Source organism: Podarcis tiliguerta (genome assembly GCF_965153285.1).
Source record: "Podarcis tiliguerta genome assembly, chromosome: 8".
In the NCBI taxonomy this organism is placed as follows: Eukaryota; Metazoa; Chordata; class Lepidosauria; order Squamata; family Lacertidae; genus Podarcis; species Podarcis tiliguerta.
The window spans coordinates 29,686,380-29,710,230 of NC_139541.1; the positions used below are offsets into that span (position 1 = coordinate 29,686,380).

The 23,851-nt window shown below is 44.7% G+C and overlaps 1 protein-coding gene across 2 annotated transcripts in view; it reads right to left on the bottom strand.

Annotated features, from left to right (window-relative positions):
• Positions 1-351: 351 nt before the first annotated feature.
• VSTM2B (V-set and transmembrane domain containing 2B) overlaps positions 352-23,851 on the bottom strand; it is a 38,070-nt gene continuing 14,570 nt past the window's right edge. For both annotated transcript variants that reach the window (XM_083451974.1, XM_083451973.1), the window contains exons 5-6: positions 21,698-22,178; positions 352-1,135 (exon numbers count right to left, since the gene is read on the bottom strand). In XM_083451974.1, coding sequence (XP_083308100.1) covers positions 1,047-1,135; positions 21,698-22,178 — 570 coding nt within the window. In that variant the 3' untranslated portion in view covers positions 352-1,046. The remainder of the gene's footprint in view (positions 1,136-21,697; positions 22,179-23,851) is intronic.

Sequence of the window (23,851 nt, forward strand, 5' to 3'; positions counted from 1 at the left end):
TGGGGAAACTTTGGCCCCCCAGATGTTGCTGGGCTGCAACTCCCATCACCCCTGGCCATTGGCCACGTTTTCCAGGACTGATGGGAGTTGTAGTTCTACAACAGCTGGAGGGACACAAGCCCCTAACATCTGGATAGGAACAAGGACTAATTCCCTTTATGGACCCAGCTGAAAGCAGGGGAGAATGAGCATTAGGTCTAAAGATTAATGGTATTTATGTGTGCGTCTTTACATGAGGGAAAGAAACCTATAGGAAGCCTCCCTGCTCTAAGAAATCTAGCAGCACAATGTTGGATTTTTCATGGTTGGTTTTTTGTGTGTGGAAATTTATACCTCAATGCAGAAATGTTATTTCAAAATCTCTTTTTTTTAATTCAACTGTTATTCAGCAATATACAATACGGTTTATAAACAAATGTCTTACCTTGTTTCCAATCTTTCTCTTTTTTTATATTTAAAAATAAATATTATCGACAGTGAATATCCATTATGGTAAGATGTGTCTTTTTTAAAAAATCAAGAGTTCCCCCCAAAAGAAATAATTTAATTAAAAAAGAGGGGGGAGGGGAAGGGAGGAGGAGAAAGGAAATAATAATAATAAAAATAAAAAGCCTAACCACAATAATCTACTAAAAAATAGGACCCTTCCTTAGAAGGGCTTTGCCCCCCCCCCCATGTCTTTACATATCATCATAAAAGCAACTGTTCAACAGTTCGTGCAAAATTAATTGTCAGAGGAAAGGTTTAGAAAAAAAAGACGTTGGAAAAGAGAGAAATAATAGCTACCTTGTGTGGAACAGGGCATTGATACCATAGAATCTTGAAACTAGATGCATTATTTCAGGTGACTGACCTTTGTGTAATGTCCCAAAAATATGCTTTACCCCTCCCCTTGTTGAATGTGTTCATGCTTCTTTTCCAGTCTCTTTCTGTCCATCTTTAAGATTCTAGTTCTCATTGAGGGTTCTTTTTCCGTGTGTTTTTTTGTTTTTGTTTTAAATAGTTTCCTTCTCATTTGGCTGAGGATTATCAGATAAAGAAGTCCATCAGTGGTCTAAGAATAAGTGTACAAGCTTATGGAACATCAACAGGAACGAATAGAGGAAAGGATCTGTCACGTAAATTGGCTCAGTACCTAGGAGGGAACAAGAGGAAGAAAAACGAAGGAGGGAGGGAGAAAGAAAGAAAGAAGAGAAAGGTTTAATTTTTGCAGCAGTTCAGAATCATTGATAACTTTAATGTTTTGGTGAAGCACTGAGTGGTCACAGGGCAGGCATGGGGAACCTTTGACTTGTCAGGTGTTGCTGAACTACAACTCCCATCATCCTTGGCCATTTCTTCTGGGGCAGTAACATCTGGAGGGCCACAGGCTCCCCACATACCCCACAGAGAATGCCTTCAGTTCAGGCAGTTTAGAGCAGAGGTGTGCAACCTGTGGCAGTAGCCGGTTAGATGATGGACCAATAATGCAAGGACCATTTTTAGAAGTGTATGTCCCTAAATATGACACATCCCATGTTCATTGCCCAGGCTGAGTGTCATTCCTAATGTGTATATAGGCAAAGGGAACTCTTGGATTGTTCTGTCTAGCCTAGGGGTAGTCAACATTTTTATACCTACCGCCCATGAATGCATCTTTCTTTATGGTAAAATTTCCTTACCACCCACCAGTGCTCGATGGAAGGAGGATTCAGCTTGTGCCATAGAACCTCCTACCGCCCACCTAGAATCCTGAAACGCCCACTAGTGGGTGGTAGGGACCAGGTTGACAACCCCTGGTCTAACCACTACAAATCTTTCTGGACTGATCTATGCTCACAACTGAGATAGGGCTGGCTGGCTCCATAGTCAATATTGTTGTCTAATGCATGCTGATTGTGAAGCATGAAGATGCTGAACTCCGTTCAATGTTTAGAGCTTCAAAGATATTCTTTTAAAAGAAATCTTATTCCCCCCCTGCCTTATTTATTTGAAAATAAATAAAGGCATACTTGGAACATAAATTCTACGGTTGATTACAGCTTGCATGGATCGAAACAATAAAATATCATATTGCCTAGATGATGAAAAGGGATAAAACGCAAGCAAAAAGGTGCACTCTTCTCTGCCTCTATCAATCGATAACACTCATCCCCCTGTCTGCATTCCTGCTATTAGATTTCAGTGCAATCCAATTTGGAGAGCCCCAAAGAGCATTCCAAGAAGCCACCTTGCAGGAATACGGCTGGCCTCCGCTGTTCATACGCAATTGTAATTAAAAGCTCTGCATAAATATTTGTGTAGGGTTGCATCACCATGGATTAGCTGTGTGTGTTGAAAAGAGAAATGTGAGCTCACGCACCTGTGCTTCTGGTACTAGAGAAATGCCAGCCAATGTAAAGGCACATATAAAGGTAAAGGGACCCCTGATCATTAGGTCCAGTCATGGCTGACTCTGGGGTTGCGGTGCTCATCTCGCTTTATTGGCCGAGGGAGCCGGCATACAGCTTCCAGGTCATGTGGCCAGCATGACTAAGCCGCTTCTGGTGAACCAAAGCAGCACACGGAAATGCCGTTTGCCCTCCCGGCAGAGCGGTACCTATTTATCTACTTGCACTTTGACGTGCTTTCGAACTGCTAGGTTGGCAGGAGCAGGGATCGAGCAGTGGGAGCTCACCCCGTCCCAGGGATTCAAACCACCGACCTTCTGATCAGCAAGTCCTAGGCTCTGTGGTTTAACCTACAGCGCCACCCGCGTCTCCCTTAAAGCAGAACAATATTGGTGTTGTGTAGATGGATGAAGAGGAGAATCAGAAGAAGCTCCTTCTCCTTTCAAGGGACAGAGAGAAACTTGGTTCATTTCAGCTTCAGTGAGAAATGACACAATTCACACTTTTTGCAAAAAACACACACCCCTCTGTGCATCAAAACTTGGTTCTCTTTCCAAGACGGTACACCTCCAAATTTTGCAAGGTGTTTCTTCAACCAAGTGATGTATACAAAAAAGTGTATATGGGGAGCCGGTGTGTGTATAAGAATCCATACATTCATGGCAATAATGTATGAAAATATGCATTGCATCAGCAGAAATAGCTTGCAAAAGAGTGCATAATAGGGAGAAAGTGCAGAAAAATGCAGATGATTTTTCATGATTCGCTCGCTAATAAGGAAATATAGAGAACGGAACTTAGAAAGAGAAATGCCTGTGGGAAACCCACTAGCAGGATTTGAACTCAAGAGCACCCTCCCCTGCTGTGGTTTCCATCAACTGATATTCAGAAGCATTACTGCCTCCAATTGGGGAGGTAGAGCATGGCCATCTCAGCTAGTAACCAATAGTAGCTTCATTTGCCATGAAATTGTCGACTCGTCTTTTAAAGCCATCTATGTTGGTGGCCATCACTGCCTCCTGTGGGAGTCAGTTCCACTGATCCTTCAGTTTGTCTAATCCTGTTTTTTTTTTTTTTAAAAAAAAGCAGTCTAAGCTACTGGCCATAGTGATATATTTGGAAACCCAAAACCCATTTATATCCCACTTTGAACGAAAATATCTTCACACAATGGCATGTAATTACATGTAACATACACTTAGCATTATAGATCCCCCCCCCCAATTTGGGAAGCAATCATGGAACCTCATGGAGGAGAGGATGTGATAGCTTGCAGAGCCTCTAACCAACATGGTTTGGAGCAAAATTGCTTTCTGACCCCCCAGCAATGCCATGAGTGCACACGGAAATCCCTGCGGCATGAAGTATTTCGAGAGTTCCAGGCCTGAGCTCTGTAGAACGTAAACAGTAGAAGGAGTGCCTCTGTGCATGCTGTGCCTTTCTCTCACTGCTGGGTAATTCGCGAACAGCCCCCGCAGGTCTTAGATTAAATGACCAGATACTGTGCAGCAGATCCACTTAAATCAATAGTTAACTGCAGCCTAAATATAGTTTGAAGACACTCGAACTCAGGACGCAAGGGAGAAACGTGCTAGGAGGAAGGCATGCTTGGCAAATCCACAACGTGATCAGCTCCCGCCTGGAAACCTATGTCCCCACTGTGGAAGGATGTGTGGATCCAGAATTGGCCTCCACAGTCACTTACGGACTCATTGTTAAAACCGAGTTTATGGAAGACAGTCTTACTCAGCTACGAGTGATTGCCGAAGAAGAAGATACTTTGAGATGCTTAAAATGTCAAGGCTATTATGATAGAAGCTCAAATCATACACCCTTAAAAAAAAAACCCACCCTTCACTACAACCTGAACTTATTTCCAAGGTGTGCTATTCATTAAATATATATCATCCCTGAAAGACTGATCAAACCTGAGTATGATCCAGGAAAAGTTACACTCCATTTCACACAGGCACACAGGTCCCTCGGTGACTGCAATTCTGGATGATTGGCAGCTGCACATAGGAACTAACAATTCCTCTGACTTGCATTTCAGACGATGCAGTGTGGAATGAAAAATGCTGTCTGTGGTGCAAATCAGGTGCGGATGCAAGCCATTATTTGCCCCCAAGCAAGTATCTATTGCTTTGCAGCTTAAAATTGTGTGTGCCTGCAATCCAATGTTCACTTGGGGAGCAAGTCCCACTGCACTTAAAAAGGCTTATGTCTGAATAAACATATATGGGGATGCTCTGTTAAGTCCCACTTGTACCAATGGGATTCGAACATTTCAGCTTCTCTGCTACCCAGCTACCCTTCTGCAATAAAATCTGCAACAAATGCAAAAATGAATTCATGATGATGGAAAAGCAATTATTTGCAGAATTGCTTTGCAAATTATGTGGCCTGGGAGATGCCGCATATCCAGTGGTTCACTAAGTGTCTCCATCAAGACCCTCTTAGAAACACGGTACTGTTGGGGAAGAGTTAAAAGCTCTGCAATACAGCACCCGCTGCCAGGTAGTGTGTAGGCAATAGATGGACCAGTGGTCTGGCTTGGGATAAGACCATTTCCTATGCCTGTCAAGTTCATTGAAGACAAAAATCAGCACAGATCACCTAGATAGACCACGAGACAGGATGTAGCTCAGTGGCAGAACACCTGCTTTGTGTGCAGAAGGTCTCAGATTCAGTCCCTGGCATCTCCAGGTAGGGTTCTGACTGATACCCCGAAGAGCCTCTGCCAGCCATTGTAGACAACACTGAGCAAGTTCTACTGATGGTCTGGGTATAAGACAGCTTCCTATGTCCCTATATACCATCTTTAACCTTTGCCATTTGGAGTATCCCAAAAGGAGCTGATGGAAGAGCATTTAGTACAGGCACAGCTGCTGCAACCAGTCTGTTTCAGAGCTGATCTAACCCCAAACTGTAGCTTTCTTTGCACTTTGCTGTGACCAGACAATGGCCTCTGCCCCATCTGCTTGAAACATCTGCATTATAAGTTTATTTAAATAAGCTTGAAGCCAGTTCAAATGTCATGGCTTCCAGCCCACTGGATAGAAGCAACATTCTGAAAGAACTGACAATGACATGGCACAAAATTCCTGGCTGCTTTATAGAAGCACAATCCTCTCCAGCGGCTGTTAGTTAGGATGGCTTCATTACCTCCCAAATCAGAGAGATACTTTGACACTGATTTAGGGCTGAGCGATACCTGGTTTTCAACATCATGATATATCACGATGTCTGCAATAAGGATGGAACTATGTAGAAGTGAACAGCAGGGTTGGGTGATATCTGGTTTTCAGCTTTGTGATATATCACCAGCTAAACATTGCAATATACTAATATATGAAATAAGGATGGAATTATGAAGAGGAACTGGCTAGGTTCATGGTGTTTTTTTCCTATATTGTGATTATTGCATAACCCCCCCCCCCCGATTTGAAATAAATCGGCAGGTCAAAAATTATGAAACCAGTACAGTGGTACCTCAGGTTAAGAACTTAATTCGTTCTGGAGGTCTGTGGTTAACTGAAACTGTTCTTAACCTGAAGCACCACTTTAGCTAATGGGGGCCTCCTGCTGCTGCTGCGCCACCGCTGCACGATTTCTGTTCTCATCCTGAAGCAAAGTTCTTAACCCGAGGTACTATTTCTGGGTTAGCGGAGTCTGCAACCTGAAGCGTATGTAACCTGAAGCGTATGTAACCCAAGGTACCACTGTATCATGATATGGACCTCAAACTGGTTTTGGACGATATGTTGATATATCGCTCAGCCCTACTCTGAATACCAGTTGCTGGGAAACACAAAGGGGGAGGGTGTAGGATAGTTTCTGCCTCACACTTTAATCAGTCTTGGCTCCCCTCAAAGAATTCTGGGATCTGTAGTTTGTTATGGGTGGTGAGAGTTCTTCGCAGGCCTCCCATTCTTCTCACAGAGCTACAGTTCTCAGAGTTCCCTGGGAAGAGGAGTTGATTGTTAAACCACTCAATGCATATTAATCTTTTCCTGTATGCAAACTGCGGAAGTTTAAAAATGCAGGGCAAATGTTGGTTTACAACAGATGGCTTGTGAAATCCCGAGGGGTATTTCCCTGTCTTTTGAGAATAATCTCTTATCTGTCTTGTGAGTAGGACAGCAAAGAGCTAGATAATTAATCTTTAAAGGGATCAGGTCATAACCCTATAAAACGTTAGGCTTAGCATCATAGTTCAACACTTGGTCAGTTTTTGCAGACCAGTGGGTCAAACAGTTGAATTTGCTTCTTCCATATGCCTGTGTGGATCTCTTAGATGCGTAGTGCAACGATGCCTAATATTTGTACAGCGCTTTCCATTGCTTAGAATACTTCATGAGAATGTGAAAAGAGCTGGATCAGATCAAAGGCCAGTATCTAGGCCAGTATCCCATTTCTTACTGGACAGAAAGGTGCCTCTAGAAAACCCACAAGCAGGACCTGAAGGCAATAACCCTCTCCCAGTGTTGCTCATGAACCACGGGTATTCAGAAGTATACTCCTGGAGGTAGCCGCGCACAGCCATTTGATAGCCTTATTTATCACGAATTTGTATAATGCCTGTTGAAAGTTGGGAGCAGTCTTGAGGAATTTGGGGCCAATGTGCCATCATTATGCTGCTGACACTCAGCTCTGTTTCTCCAGAACATCTGAGTTAGGAGAGCTGTGCAGTCCCTGTATCCGTGTTTGGATGCAGAGGTGAGAGGGATGGCGAAAAGGAAGCTGAGCTTGACTCCTGGCAAAACAAAGCCAGTAGTTCCCATGACCAAGAAATTGGTACAATTGCCTAACCTGGATGGGATTCCCTCTCCCTGAAGGAGCAAGTCTGCAATCTGGGGTGGGTGCTTCTGCATCCAGTTTCGTCATTGGAGGCCCAGGTAGCCTCAATGGTTAGAAGTGCAGATTGAAGCAGATGTTTTATGTCACTGTTTTTTAACTGGTAATTTTGCTGTGTTGTTCTTTTTGAGGTCTTAAAAAAAATAACAATCTAACAGTATGTGCATTTTGTGAAATAATAAAAAATAAAGCCGCCTAAAGTCTGCAGCCATCAATGTGTCTTGTGGCAGTGAGTTCCACAGGTTAACTACACATGATGTGAAGAAGTAGTTCCTTCCTTGCCTGTCCTGAATCTCCCAATCATCAAGAAGTGGAGGAAAACATCTCTATAGCCACTATGCCCAATTTTATAGACCTAGGAGCATAGGAAGCTGCCTTGGATCAAGTCAGATCTTAGCTGATCTATCTCAGTATTGTCGACAGTGACTTACAGCTGCTGTCCATGGTTTAAGACAGGAGTCTGCAGAAGTACAGAGACATTTTATTATTATTATTGAGGGAAGGAAAAACTTCAAAAACAGCCATATGAAGACAGAGTGTGCTTTGTAGCTGCTACAGAATGCCAACTGTTTGGGGTGGAGTAGGGGATGTAAAACCAGTTGAGGGGGGAGGTGGAATGGAGTATCATTTCAGCAGGGCATGGCTGGCTGGGTGGCTGGAAGATCTCTGCCCTGCCTCTCTTCCTTAATGATGATGATGATGATGATGATGATAATAATAACAACAACAACTTTTATTTATATCCCGCCCTCCCCAGCCAAAGCCGGGCTCAGGGCGGCTAACAACAATAAAATAGTACAACATTCTAAAATCATTTCATTATAAAATTAATGAAAATCAAATTGATGGCAACCATTGGGCTAGAGTTCTGTGAAGATTGCCAAAGGAGGGAGTCAGGATGTGCCCTGACCAAAGGCCTGGTGGAACAGCTCTGTCTTGCAGGCCCTGCAGAAAGATGTCAAGTCCCTCAGGGCCCTAGTCTCTTGTGACAGAGCGTTCCACCAGATCGGAGCCATTCCTTCATGGAATTCAGTGCGGCCTCAGGTTTCCAGCCAGTCTCCCTCGTACCTCCACGTGTTCAGCAAGGGCTGGCGCATTGCATGCCTCCCAACCATCATTCTCTCCCTACTAAGCTTTGTCCTTTTGAAGTCAGAACTGGTGCCGGACTGAATGGTGACATCCTTTCCTTGCCCAGAGCCATATTCGCAAGATACAGATTCTGCTGTTCTGCTAAAGTGCTCCACTTCTCCGATGACAGCAATTTGCTTCCCTGTTGGTAACAGCCCAGCAATGCAAAAATAACGGTTGCTAAGGACTGTTGTGACAAATAACCCCCCGTTTCACTGACACCCCGGCTTTTACCAATGCAAAACCCAACAGGAGCTGTTTAATATTGATGCACACAGTTGCTTTGTTCCTGCCTTGCTCGCAGGAGCGCAGTGGTACATACAGGCATTGTGCACTTGCCACAAGACGCACTCCTTAAATTAAAAACCTATAATCAATTCATCTTCCTCCTAATACAATGCTGTCAGAGATTTGTACGGTGGGGTGTGGGGGGGGGGAACAACAGCAACAACACAAACCGGGTCCTTTCAAAATACTCACAATTGCTGTGCTTTTCTTCTCTACTTCCAGACCTTTTTGGCCCTTGTTAATAAAAATGTTGGCTTTGCTTCACAGAAAAGAAAGAAGGAAAAAGACTCCAGCATGGAACCACCTCCAGTGTCAGAGACATCATGCCTCTGTATGTTTGTGGCTGAGAATCGCAGGTGCTCTTGTCCTGCAGGCTTCCCACAGGCATCTGATTGGCTACTTTGAGAACAGGATGGTGGACTAGACGGGCCATTGGCCTGATCCAGCAGGCTCTTCTTATATTCTTAACTAAGATGAAAGGAAGGACTTCTTTACATAGCACATAGTTAGACTATGGAACTCACTCCCACAGGAGGCAGAGATGGCCACCAACTTGGATGGATTTAAAAGAGGAATGGACCAATTCATGGAGGAGAGGATTATCAATGGCTACTGGCCACAATGCTCTGCCTCCACAGTTGGAGGCAGCAATGCTTCTGAATACCAGTTGCTGGGAACCACAGAAGGAGAGAGGGCTCTTGAGTTCGTATCCTGCTTGCTGTTTTTTCACAGGCAGCTGTTCGGCCACTGTGAGAACAGGATGCTGGACTAGATGGTCTGATCCAGCAGGCTCTTTTTATGTTCTTATGGTTTGATCTTTACCTGGGAGTAAGTCCCATTGAACTCAAGGGGGCTTATGCCTGGGAAGCATATACAGTGGTACCTCGGCTTACAGATGCTTCAGGTTACAGACTCCGCTGGTACCTCGGGTTAAGAACTTTGCTTCAGGTTAAGAACAGAAATTGTGCTCTGGCGGCGCTGCGGCAGCTGGAGGCCCCATTAGCTAAAGTGGTGCTTCAGGTTAAGAACAGTTTCAGGTTAAGAACGGATCTCCAAAATGAATTAAGTTATTAACCAGAGGTACCACTGTATACAACTGCCCTGTTAAGCACCTATTTACTGTTGCAGTTCCTGCTACCGCAGCTGTATTATGAAAGGAGCTGTCCAGCAGATCAGCAAGAAGGTTTTCAAAAAACCAGAGGACTTGTCCAGCTAAGGCAAGGATGAGAAACCTGTTGCCCTCCAAACATTGTTGGGCTCCAACTCCCATCAACTTCAGCCAGAGTGATCAAATGTTGGGAATCCAAACCATATCTTAAGGGTCACAGGGTTCTCTACCCCTGAGCTAAGCAGTAAAGCAGAACTCGGAAATGGGAAAGAAGGGGTGTTGCATTAGCAGTAGCTTAGCATCACCTGAACATTTTTTTTAGTTGCCCCACCGCTTTCTAGAGCATCAGCATAGCCATGATACAGAGCATGATTCTGAAGTCACATAGAACTCAATATTGGAGACCTTGTGTTGCCAGATAGTCATTGAACTTCCTAGTTTGGGTATCCACTTGGCCTCAATGCTGCTCCTGTTGTCCCAGGGATTTTGGGTGGTGAGAGCAGTGAGGGTATCCTAAATTGGCAGCTTTCTTGAGTGCAGCACATTTCAAGGTAGTGGCCTTAGAGGCGGATGCTGTTGTCCACTGTCATTAGCCCATATGATCCTGGAGCTTCAGATTCCAAGCTGCTAACATACTATCAGTGACTACTATAGGTATATGAAAGCGACTGCGCTAGCAAAACTTTTTTTTTTGGGGGGGGGGTAGACTCACAGCATTGATGGATGTATTTACAAGCAAATCTTGGGTTTGTGAACTCTCAGTGGGAACAGTCTTTCTCTTTTCTCAGACATTTCACAGTTAATGACTATATTGGTTGTCTCTTCCAATTTTATTTTTTTAAAGGAGAGAAGTTTTTACAGGGTGTCTCTCCCACCTACTCCACATAATTATATATCTGTAAGTCATCCCACACACATCTGGATTAGAGGAAAGACCTGCCCCATCAGATAATGACAAACCCTAAAGGCGTAAAGGTTATTCTATTGCTGCAAACACCCCACAAAAGGAGCCTTATAACTTAATTTGTTTCTATTGTAAACTGTTAGGAGACCCCCTATGCCACGTACAGAACTACTCTTTGATTGCTGTACAGATTGCTATAGCAAAGGAGTCTCCTAACAACTCTCAGAACCCATAACAAACTACAGTTCCCAGGATTCTTTGGGAGATGCCATGGCTGTTTAAAGTGACATATTACTGCTTTAAATGTAGGCCATTCTCAAGGTAGAGACGCTGGTGGCACTGTGGGTTAAACCACAGAGCCTAGGACTTGCTGATCAGAAGGTCGGTGGTTCGAATCCCCACGATGGGGCTCATTGTCGTATAATCTCTCCCAGGGCCAGATTAAAACCTTTAGAGGCCCTAAACACTGAAAAGATAATGGTGCCCCTCCATACACAATTCTAAATAAAAACAACACGAAATTATAAAATGGAAAGTTTTTTTTTAAAATGTGACAAATCTGCTATTCATGCTGAAATTAAAACAGCTTCTTTCTAGTTTTCTGATGGCAAAATTCTTGAAAAGTTCATTGAAGCTGACTCGACAAAGCAGGCCCGCTTCCAGGCACGGTGGAGAAAGTGAATCAAATCTGTCCTTACATATTGTTGTCATCTGAGGATTTTTTCATTACAGTCAAGAAAAAGAGTGATCTGCGGAGCATTTAGTAATAATCAACATTAGAAGAATGATGACTACTTTGATGATTTTTTTAAAAAAACAAATGTCAAATTCTTTTTCTTTTTTAATTAAAAAAAATCCTCAATTCTAGTTGGGTGTTCCTGTTTTGCTTGTGGCTTAAACACATGCTTAGCCTACCTATTCGGTAATCCAGCACTGACCTCTGCACAAACAAATCAGGACTGAAATAGACTGAATCAGGACTGAAAAGACTGAATAGAGTCTAACCTCTCTGTAAGCTTGGAGGAGCCCTAAACTACAACCTTTGCAGGTTTCATGTAGCACCCAGGGTTGCTGGAAAGATGAAACATACAAAGGCCAATCCCCTATTTTGGGAAAGATAAAATCCAGCTCTCATGCAGATCCACCTCCATCTTTAAGAGGCAGATATTCTGTGTACCTGTGAATAATCTCCTGTGTACCTTTGGGGACTCCTCTTTTTGCATTCCTGTCTGTACATCAGCCATCTGAGAACAATGTTCCAGCCATGCATCAGACGAAATGAGCTCTAATCTAGGAAAACAGCCACCACAATAAATCTACTAGTCCTTAAGGTGCTTGGAGACTCTTTTTTTTTTTAAAAGAGTGTGTGTTCATAGCAGGGACTCCACATTCTACGCATGTCTGAACCCTCATTTTAAGAATTAAGCACTGCCACATATAAGCTCTCGACCATCACAAACCTTCCTAATGAGGAAGTTCAACCACCTATCTGTTTCCTCTGGTGGACTCTAAGGACATTTTTCATATTCTAGGAATTTATCAACATCCCATTACAAAGAAACAACAACCCCTTGTTCCCTCGCTTGACCTCACCACAATTCAAGGGAGTGCTTAATAAGCCTGGCTTTAAAAAACCTCTAGTGATGCATGTTTAATAAGAAGTTCCTTTTGCATGTTTCTTGCCTAGTGACATTTAAGAACCCTATCTTGATTTCAGTTATGGCAAATATCCTTTGTGGTATTTAATATACCTAGGATAAGTAGACTAGCTGCTGGACCCAGATTTCTTCTACATCAGGAAACAATGCTGTAGCCCTTAGTTGTTAAAATGGGCAAACAGTGAACACCCTCCAATATTTCTCTGATGAAAAGAAGAATGTCCTATTTCATCATCACCATCACCATCACCATCACCATCACCATCACCATCACCATCACCATCACCATCATATTTATACTCCACCTATCTGACTGGGCTGCCCCAGTCACTCTGGATGGCTCCCAACATATATAAAAACATAATAAAACATTAAACGTCAAAAAACTTCCCTATACAAGGCTGCCTTCAGATGTCTTCTAAAGGCTGTATAGTTACTTAACTCCTTAGTTTGGGAGTTGCATAACGCTATTCCCACCAGCATTTCTCCAATGAAAACAGGGACATCCTAAGGAAAAGTGGGATATTCCAGGATCAAATCAGACACAGGAACGGCTTCTGTAAATCCAGAACTGTCCCTGGAACATAGGGACACCTGGAGGGTCTGTTAGTGAAGTGACAGTATGTACCAGGGGTAGCCAATGTGGTATTTCTCCCAGATACTGCTGGACTACAACTCCCATCATCCTTGACCATTTGTCATGTTGGCTGGGACTGATGGGAATTGGAGTCTAGCAACCACACAGGTGCCTCCTATTATAGGAAGCTGCATAGGAAGCTGCCTTATATTGAGCCAGACCATTGGCTCGTCTAGTTCAGTACTGTTGGACTACAACACTAATGATCCCTGATCATTCACATGCTGGTTCAGCCTGATAGTAGCTGTAGGGCATCAGGTTCCACATCCAAAGTCTATTGACTAGGATAATTGGGGAAGGACAATATTAGCAACATGGGAAGTTGCCTTACACCAGGCCCAAATATTTTCCCCGGCCATCTCACAACCCTAGCCATATCAATAATTATAATGTATTTTAATCCCATGCTTTGTTACCCTTAGGATGGTATACACAGCTATTAACAGTTGTCTTGTGAGCTTCCATAACAATATTTCCCTCTAATTCTTGTGTTGCTTTGCAAATTTTGTATTTTGTAAAGGTCTTTGGCTATGCACAATTAACTTGAGTGACTAGAGCCCACTGTTATCTGCTTTGAATGGCAGCAGCTCGTTAAGAGTCTAAAGTTCCCATCACTTTCTACCTGATCCTTTTAAGACTGGCGATGTCAGAGATAGGGATGGAGAAGAAATTCAGTACACATGCAAAGCCAAATCACACTCTCAGTATGCAAACTGAAACACAGCAGTGCTTTGAAACTGGCATTTATCCAAATTTTGCAATTCAGTTGTCCAACCAATGTTCAGAAAAAACACATATTATGGGAAAGTGTGCGTACCGATTGAAGATATTAGTGAAAATAACATGCAAGAGAACATTGTATTAGGAACAACGGCTTGAAAAGATGTGTTCATGAGTCCAAACTGCATCTAAAAATGTATTTACTAGGAGACATTCTCACTAAAATGCTGATGGATTTTAATGAGGATTTTATAAAAGAAAAACCTTCCGATCGCTGCAAAAAGACGGAGATCTGAATTTCAGATTGGAAAAAGGAGAAGCAGAGTCAACCACAATTGTCAGGTCCTGCCATCCCAAAATAAACTAGGATGCATATATATATATATATATATATGTGTGTGTGTGTGTGTGTGTGTGTATATATATATATATATATATGAGAAAAACATTATCTTAGGCAAATGCATTAAAACATTTAATGAGTTTAGTTTTGAGCATCTATTTCTTGTACAGCTGCTTTTAAACACAGTATTCACAGAGCGTCTGCCAAAAACACACATTTTATTAACCTCAGGATCAGAAAGGTTAAATCAAACAAATGCAGAGGTGCTATTAATGCTTCAGTAATTAGGCAAGGATACAAAATGTACCGCAAACATCTGCTAGTACATCACAAAACTGAAGACCTCCTGGAAACTCCCTTCACCCTCCAATACAGAGACTTCCACTAGGCACAGAGGCCTAGTGGAAAAGAAATGCCCCCCCCCCCCGGCTCCTGCAACTATGTAATGATGGTGCCAAGTGAGCCTCCCTGGGGCAGCAGTCCACAAACATGTCCATGATGCAATAATAGTGCATTCGTGGTCCACTTATAATGAACCATCCACTCCTCACCCCACCTTTTCCAGAGGCCAAAACTTGACGTACCCCTTTGCGCTGCCTTCCCAGGCTAAGCAAGGCACTGGGCTTTGGAAAGGAGGCACAAGGCTCTGCCAGGGTCCTAAAGCCCTCCCACCCCCTTCCCAAAGCTGGGGAAGCATTAACTAGGCTTTGGGAAGGAGGATGGAGGGCTCTAGGACCCTGTCAGAGCCCTCATGCCTCCTTCCCAAAGCCCAGTGGGGTGGGGTGTCAAATGTTGCTGAGGGCCATCAGAAAAGGTCTCAAGGGCCACCTGTGGACTGCCCTGGGATAGACTTTTGACGGGGACAGACCTGACATCAGCACATAAATCCAGTGCTTAAGAGCTTGCACCAGCACTCTCCCATTGTTTGCTTATGTGCTTCTTCCATTCACATGCCTTCGTTTTACCATAACAGAACTCAGGGAAGGCGCCATGTTTTTCCTGGCCCAGGAGTCCTCAGAGCCTCAGAAGGCCTCTTCTTTGCAAAGAACCTCCTGGAAGAGGCTTTGCTCTTAGAGTTTAGTTACCCCTCTGCATCACTGGATACTCCTCTGTTTTAGAGTTCCAGCCGGGGGAAATGGGGGGGATATAAATAAATAAACAAATAATTTTCCTGTCAGCTCTTTCCCCTCCCTCCTTCATTCCCTCCCTCCCTCTGGCCTCCCGCTTTTTACTCTTTCACTGCTCTTTCCCTCCTGCACTTTTCCCTTTGAGGTATTGCTTCGCTGTCTGTCTCTTCTGCCTCCTCCTCCTCCTCCACCTCCCCTCACCTGCCTCTCTTTCCTTGTCCTCTCAGTGTCACTCCTCTTTCAATCCTGTTTTCCCCTCCTTCTCCTCCTGCTTCATGCTGAGGACTGAAACTGACTCTTCCTGGATGCTGCCTTTTCATATTGCTCTGGAACACTTTCAGCACCCTCCTGACGCCTGTTGGGATCCCCTCATAATAGGACTTCCCTAGAAGATGCCCCATGAAGGCACTGACCAGACCCAGACCTGCAAAGCTGTGTCTTCAGAACACATTCTGGGACTGGCTCCACCCATCATACACCTTCTCACTTTGCACTCACTTGTGATCTAAGATTGCCTCTCCGTTAACTGGCTGCAACATTCCCTGCCCAATCATCAGTGCAGGAGGCTTCAAATGGTTTGTTAACACGGTGTTCCCTGTTCACGAACATGTCCAACCACCAGAGATATAGAGCAGATAGAAAAGATAAGGCCAGATTATCAGGGGCAGGGGATCTTTGCCCTAACAGACATATCTGACATGCTCTTTTAGCTGCAAATGTTTATGCCCATCTGTTAGCGTGGCTTTGTGCCCATTACAATCTGATCTGGCTGTTTCATTAGGGCATATGCACTTCACAACCCACAGGCGGTCTACGCAAGGCTAAATAAATCAGCTGTGAGGGAAGCTTGATTTTTCTCTTTGATAGTCAGAAGGCTCAGGCCCCATCTGCACTGTAAATCCAAAGCAGTATCATACTGCCTCTCCCCATATGAACCAACCCAGACCGTGCCATCGTCATCTGAGGCCATTCTTCGTGTGCCTCGTTCGCAAGAGTTTTGGGGTTTGGCAACTCAGGAACGGGCCTTTTCTGTGGTGGCTCCCTGCTTGTGGAACGCTCTCCCTAGGGAGGCTCACCTGGTGCCTTCGTTACATCTCTTTAGGCACCGGATAAAAACATTCCTCTTCTCCCAGGCCTTGGACTAAACCAACCATCTATGGCATTTTAAATGGTGGGGTTTTGTTCACTCTTTGTGTTTGTTATTATGTTATGCATTTTCATGTTTTTATATTGTAAACCACCCTGAGATCCTCAGGATGAAGGGTGGTATAGACATCTTAAAAACAAATAAATAAAAGCAGTAACGGCTTCCTCCCAAATAATCATGGGAGCTGTGGTTTGTTAAGGATGCTGAAGGTCGGTAGGCACAGTGGCGGCTAGTAACAATTTACTTGGGAGGGATGCAATTTTTTCATCACAAGAGGTTCTGCCCAACACTTATTTAGAAAAGTATGCCATTACACACAGAGAGAGTGCCCTTGTCTCCTCGTCTCTACCCTGCTATCAGTTAATGTCTGCACTTCTATGGACAGGGAAAGAGCTTCCATGTAAGAGGACCCAAGTATGATTTTCATACAAGATTTACTCCATTCCTCTTATTTAAATAATAAGCCATACCACACAATGTAATTTTCTGAATTCATGCATTGTTTACACCTGCTCATCCCTTGTGCAAAAACTAAACACAAAATAACCTTTTAAAAAGTGAAGAAAAGTTGCTTCCCGTTGCGTGCAGGAATGTAGATTCCTGCATCCGCCTCTCAGCCACTGCTTACCCATGGTGAGCATAGAGAACATGGGCTGTATCCAACTAACCTTTACTCAGAGTAGACCTATTAAAATTAAAGGTCATAAGTTTGTTTTGTTCATTACTTGCAATAGATCTCTGCAGAGCATGGCTGACACTGGATACATGCTTTCATCTCCTAAAGGCACCTCTAGATGGAACAGTTTTCAACCATAAATTTCCATATTTGATGCATGCAAGCTGCACTAAATACCAGCTCTGACTCTAGCAGGGTGAGTGCAGGCAGCACAGACCAAAAGAGGCATCAACTCAGTTTTACTCAAAAGTAGACCCATTAAAATACATGGACAACATGGGCTAAGTGCCATTCATTTCAATATGTCTACTCTGATTCAAATTGATTACCTAAATCTTTGCATCAGCAGTACCTGGTGCCCATTGTGACTGGTAAAGGTGAAATGCAGGGAGGCCAACAGTAGGTGGTGCCAAAGCCAGGCGGAGCCTACTAATTTGGTTGCCATTCTGTTCCCTGCTGAGGTCTACAAGGGCAATAGAAAGACTAAAGAGGAGGAAGCTGAACCGCCTAGATTTATTGCAAGTAGTAAGGCAGGCCAGTGGGTCATATTGAGGTTGGCGGGGCAGTGCTATCCTAATGGGGCAACCTCCATTGATGCAGCAAAAGAACAGCCCTGCTGGATTGGTCTAGAAGGGTTGGTCTAGTCCGCTACCACCAGCACCATGACCATCATCACCATCTTGTTTTCATTACTGGGTTCTTTCCATCCGTGTTCTACTTAGATCAGACACACTGAAGTTAATGGACTTAGCAATAACCATCAGTTTCAAGGGGTCTACCTATCACCACCACCACCACCACTATCATCATTTATTTGTGGCTTACAACAAAAATGTTTAAAAATGACTTACAATTCTAAAGGCATACACGATACAGAATTTAAAATTCATCAAAAAGACAAAAGATCATTAATTGACTAAAAGTGCTCATCCTCCAATACCATAAAAAAGAGGGGGGAAATCCAACTCCATCCTACTAAAAGATGAACGCCAATGCAGATTAGGATATCATCATTCCATGTGAACAGCAATTGAGAGTCAAACGACTGGGTGAACAGGAATGTCTTTGCCTGGCACCTAAAAGTTGTTAATGATGGCCTTTACCAAGCGCAACCAAGCACATTTCTCTTTGAAGAGCATTCCACAATTGGGGAGTCACCACTAAAAAGGTCTGTTCTCATATTACTACCCTCTGCAGCTCCCTTGGAGGGGGCAAATGGAGAAGGGGCTCAGATGATGAATGCAGGATCTAGGTGGGTTCATGCAGGGAAAGGTGGTCCCTAACCTACTGGGGCCCTGAGCGACATGAGGCTTTATAGGTCAAAACTAGCACTAGGAATTGACCACCACTATTTCCAACACTTAAGCAAAATGCTTAAGGGAAGCTCCCTTCTAAAGCATGAAGTTAACAACCTTCATGGAGTCCGCTTCCCCAGGGGGTGATTTTCCTCCTTCCTTCCTGGAAGGAGAGGTTTTTCTCATTGTATCAAGCAGACACAGTTACTCTACTTCTAGGATCTATGCCACATTGATAGGAACCAGCGGGCAAAAAAGTACCACATACTCCTTCACAGCTCTGTCTGGAGTCAGCTCATCTATCATAAACAGCAACATGAACCAGTCTTGATACAGACAGAAATGACCTCTTGCTCTACATATTTGTGTTTAGAGGGGAAATGGTGGCCGAGGCATGAATAAAGCCCAGCAAAAATTTGTTGTGACAGTTTATGACAACATACAGCTGTAACCCTCTGAGCATAGCATGCCAGATCTGTCTCTGTTAAACATAGTGTGACCAGTACTGAACTCTGCTAAGCACTGAAATTAATGCAGTAAGAAATGTGATGTTGACTTAGAATGTACTCTCTTTCATCTTGCTGGAAGTTTTTTTCCTGGGATGTTTGTTTTGGACGTCTAGTACTCTTAATCGGGGGGGGGGGCAGCATGGTGCCATCCATATATTATTGGACTCCCATCAGCCCCGGTAAACATGGCCAATGGTCAGAGATGATGGGAGTTGTAATCCAACAACATCTGGGGGACACTCTGCTCTACACTACACATCATATTATCGTTCAGCGTTTTAAAACATAACAAAATCATTTCTGGATCAGGCCAGTAGTCCATTTCGCCCAACATCCACAATGGATGTTTATGGAAGGCACACAAGCAGGACCTGAGTGCAACAACACTTTCCTCTCCAAAGTGGAGAAAAGTATTGGAAAATGGAGGCAGTGTTCTATTGTTCTAATGTCACAACCTTCCAATGTCCAAGAATTTCTTACAACAGCACTTTTTAGGAAAGTTCAGCATTATTGTTACCACTTCACAGATGAAACCAAGGCTTGAAAAGGAATGGCTATGAGTGTTCATAATGGAGGATTTTCTAGTTCAGAGCACACATACTTTTACCCTCCAAAATGCTCTTCTATCAGCTCCAGTTGGCATGACCTGTGGTCGGGGAAAAGGCTGCAACTCAGGGGCAGAGCATCATCAGGTCAGTGACCCACCTATTCCAACATCCTGTTCTCACTTGAGCTGGTGCCAGTGGGAGACCAGCAAGCAGGATTCAAGCACAAGAGCACCCTCCCATCCCGTGGTTTTCAGCAATCAGTATTCAGAAGCCTTGCTGCCTCCAACTGTGGAAGCAGCGCCTACCAACCATGGCAAGTAGCCATCAATAGTTTTCTCCTCCTCCATGAATTTGACTAATCCTCTCTGAAAGCCATCTAAGTTGGTGGCTATCACTGCCTCCCGTGGGAGAGAATTCCATAGTTTAACCATGTGCTGTGTGAAGATGCTTCCTTTTATCTTTTCTGAATCTTCCAATGTTCAACTTCATTGGACAGAAGTCCATGCATTCTAGCGTCATGAGTGGAGAGGGGACTTTTCTTCATCCCCTTTCTCTATGCCATGCATCATTTTATAAACTTCTGTCGTGCTCTTCTAAACTAAAAAGTCCCAAATGCATGCCACCCCCTTGAGGGATCAATGGTCTGACTCATAAGGATAAGGAAGCTTCCTATGTTCTAGGTATTATAGGAGCTGTAGTTCAACAACATCTAGAGACCACCAGGTTGAGGAAGAATATGCTCTCATGCAGCAGACCAATAAACAAGGGATAGTTGATAGTTTGATCTTCAGAAGCACATATATCTTCTCTTCTGTTGATATGTACAGAGCTTGTTTACTATCTGCTCTAAGCACCCACTTCCCCATGCCTGCTACCTTTCCCACAAGCAAACAGTCTTGTGGAATTGCTATCCAATTCTTACATTCTCAATCACACCTGGAAATAAGCTTCTTTGAAATCCACAGGCCCTACTGCCAAGGGAGTCAGTTCCAGCACAGGCGTCACAACAAAACAAAACATATCACAGAAAGAGTCAAGGCGGCCTCAGCAGGATCCCTATTACAAACATTTCCCCAGTGCTAATTTTTGCAGCGGGACAGAACTCTTTAAAACTGTCACCGAAGGCTTGTGGGAGAAAACATTTTTGCTTCCGCCAAATGGCAATTGACAATAGTGTACTTTACAGGACTGAAAACAATTCACATAAATTATCCCTATAATCATTATAATAACATTGTAAGATAGTATAAACCTATTATCCCCATCATGTAGACTGAATGGCGCCCAGTGAGGCAAAATTTGCATGGAGCCCACATTTTCAGTGGTGTATTACGACCACTTTCTGGTACTGAGCAGTAAAAAAAATAGTTCCTATGAAAAGGTGTGAGCTTTTCAACTGCACTATCCAGAGCATGAATCTTTCTGAGAATCATTAAGAGCTATTTGACAGTGGAACAGACTCCCTCAGAAGGTGGTGGACTCTTCTTCATTGGGTTTTTTAAGACAGAGGTTCGATGGCCATCTGTCAGGGGTTCTTTAGCTATTATTCCTGCATTGCAGGGAGGTGGACTAGATTACCCTTGGGGGCCCTTCCAACTCTACTTTTCTACAATTCTGTGAGAAGTTGCTCAGAAATATATCTGAACTCTTACAAAAATATTAGATGGTGGTGGTGTGGTGGGGGAATTAAATAAAAAAAAACAAACCAGAGAATACTAAATAGGCATGAGCAAAAATGAATGTGTTGGGGAAATGACAATTTTCTATCTGTTAAGTTATTTCTGCCTACATGAGACTCAATTCTCAGAAATGTTACACAAACCAAGAAATGTTGCAGCTCTAAGTAGTAAAGAGTTCACCTATCTATCTATCTATCATTTCCTCCCGCTGTTGGAGGGTGATTAAATTCATATGAGCCACCAAAATGAGATTTTAAAAACTCAGAAAAAATTATTAAGTCCCAACAGCATAATTCTCATTCTGTGTGTACATTTTGTTATCTTTTCGCTCATGTAAAACTTCTGACAATTTAGCCCGGCATAGTCGGGAAATATTTTCTCAAGGAAGAGGAGGTGAACAAGGATTTGACGTTTCTCGTCCAAACACACCATATGCCTTTGTATGAAGGAGCTGGGAAAGGAGACCCAAAGCGGACTCCAAACTGGCACTCGGCTTCTCCCAAGCAGAAAAGGGAGCCCAATATTTCCATTTCCCGGGAGATGCTACTTCATACACCCAGCCATACCCCGCCGGCTCACTTTTTGGCAAGGCCTCGACATGGTCCACATTCGCCGGCTGCCAGATATGCTCTTCCAGCCGCGCCGCGCGAAGATCCCTGCGCTTCTCGCCGCGCCCCGTCGGGTGTCGCTGCGCCTCCACCTACCTGATCCGTGCTGCTGGCGAAGGATGGTGGCTTTGCCCGGCGGAGGCGAGGCCGACGACGCTGCTGCTGCTGCCGCCGCCGCCACGATAGTCGTGGTGCTGGAGTTGGAGGAGGAAGAGGACGACGACGAGGAAGCCGCGGCGGGGATGGAGGCTGCTGACGACGAGGAGGAAGAAGAGGCTGCTGCTTCGCCCTGCGCCGGCAGGAGACGCTTGTCCCCCAGGCGCGGCTCGGCCGTGGCTCGCCCGGGCGGGCTACTCCTGCGCGGGCCGCTGCTCTGGATGTGCGAGACCGCCTCGGCCGCCTGCACGTCGGGCGGGGAGAAGCGCGCCAGGACGCGCAGCTGCGCCTGGGCCTTGTGCTCCTGAGTGTCCTCGTCGCCGTAGTCCGACACGCGGCACTCGTACACGCCCTCGTCCTGTCGCCGCACACCGGACAGCCGCAGCCGGTGGGAGATGTCGTTGCCCTGGACGCGCACCGTCTGCAAAGAGAGCGAGAGAGAGCGAGAGAGAGACGCCTTAGCCGTCCAGCAGGACTGGTTTCCCGGGATGAGGAAGGAGCTTGGGGTCTGTTCCAGCGCACAGCTCGAAAAAAACCCGCGATGTATATAAGGCGCTTGCCTCCCACTTGTCCCACCCTTCCACTTGCTGGACTCCTGCCATGAACATATTTTTCTTTTGGAGATCTGAACATGTGAGAGACAACTCGCCCCTCTAGAAATATCCTATATGCCGTCTGTGTTCCCCTTCATTCCCCGCCCTTGCCACCACTGTACAGTCAAGATCGAAGCTGCAGACTTTCCTGGCTGTAAAGTTTGCAAGCAGGTGTGCAAAGGATTGCCCTGTTAGGTGCAAATAAGCAAAGCTGCATAATTTTCATAAAATACCCTCCTCCCCAAGGAGGTGTGCTCACATGAACCCTCAATCCTTTCCACCCACACAGTGGCGTAGCGTGAGTTGTCAGCACCCGGGGCAAGGCAAGTAATTTGCGCCCCCTAACCCGGGGCAAGGCAAGTAATTTTCACCCCCCCCCCGCTGCACTGTCCCTCCCCGAGATAGTCCCTCGCTCTCTCTCCGCACCGCACCGCACGCCTGGCACCCTCCCCTCCACAGTGGGCGGCGGATTCGCACAGCCAGCACTGCAGTGAGAGAGAGTGAGTGAGCCAGGTAGGGGCAGAGAGCTGCGAGTGCGAGCGCGCCCCCCCCGATGTTGTGCCCGGTGCGGCCGGCCCCCCCTGCACCCCCCACGCTACGCCACTGCACCCACAGCTTACAGCTATATGGCGAACAAGCAACTGTGGGCACACACCAGACCTTCTCTTATGCAATGTGCTCACATACTAGATTTCCAGCTATGACTGATTTACATGCACACTATGTTTCTAAATACACGTATGCAGAACTGCCTAGAGCTTGTAGCCACTGGGAGTTTGGGGAAACTATCCCTCCCTGGTATTTCAACCTCCCCCCGCCAAAAAAATTCCTAAGTAAGTGTGTGTATGCTTGCAGCCTTAATACTGCAACTCTGACATATATTTTTTAAAATTAGATTTATATACAGTGGCACCTCGGGTTACATACGCTTTAGGTTACAGACTCCGCTAACCCAGAAATAGTGCTTCAGGTTAAGAACTTTGTTTCAGGATGAGAACAGAAATCGTGTTCCGGCGGTGCGGCAGCAGCAAGAGGCCCCATCAGCTAAAGTGGTGCTTCAGGTTAAGAACAGTTTCAGGTTAACAACGGACCTCCGGAACGAATTAAGTACTTAACCCGAGGTACTACTGTACTGCCCTTCATCAAAAGATCTCGGGGTGGTCCACAAGGTAAAATTGGGAACAAAGTCCCTCCTGCACAAATAAGCTATCTTCAGTAACTACAGATGGGCTTTGCATTTTACAACATCGAGTGCCATAGTGTTTACATGTTTCATGTTTACATAGTGTCTGCCAATGGTACACTAGGTGGCTGTGCAGGATTTGGTCAATATGCACGCTGAAGATAAACCAGTCTCTGGTCACACTGTATGGACAAACACACACTTGAAGCTGCTTTGCACATTGGAAGTACAGTACCAGCGAGGAATTAATCTGAACCTGAGTCTGATTATGTACATGTTTTTCTTGCATGCGCAAAAAGTCTCAAAGCTGTCCATGTT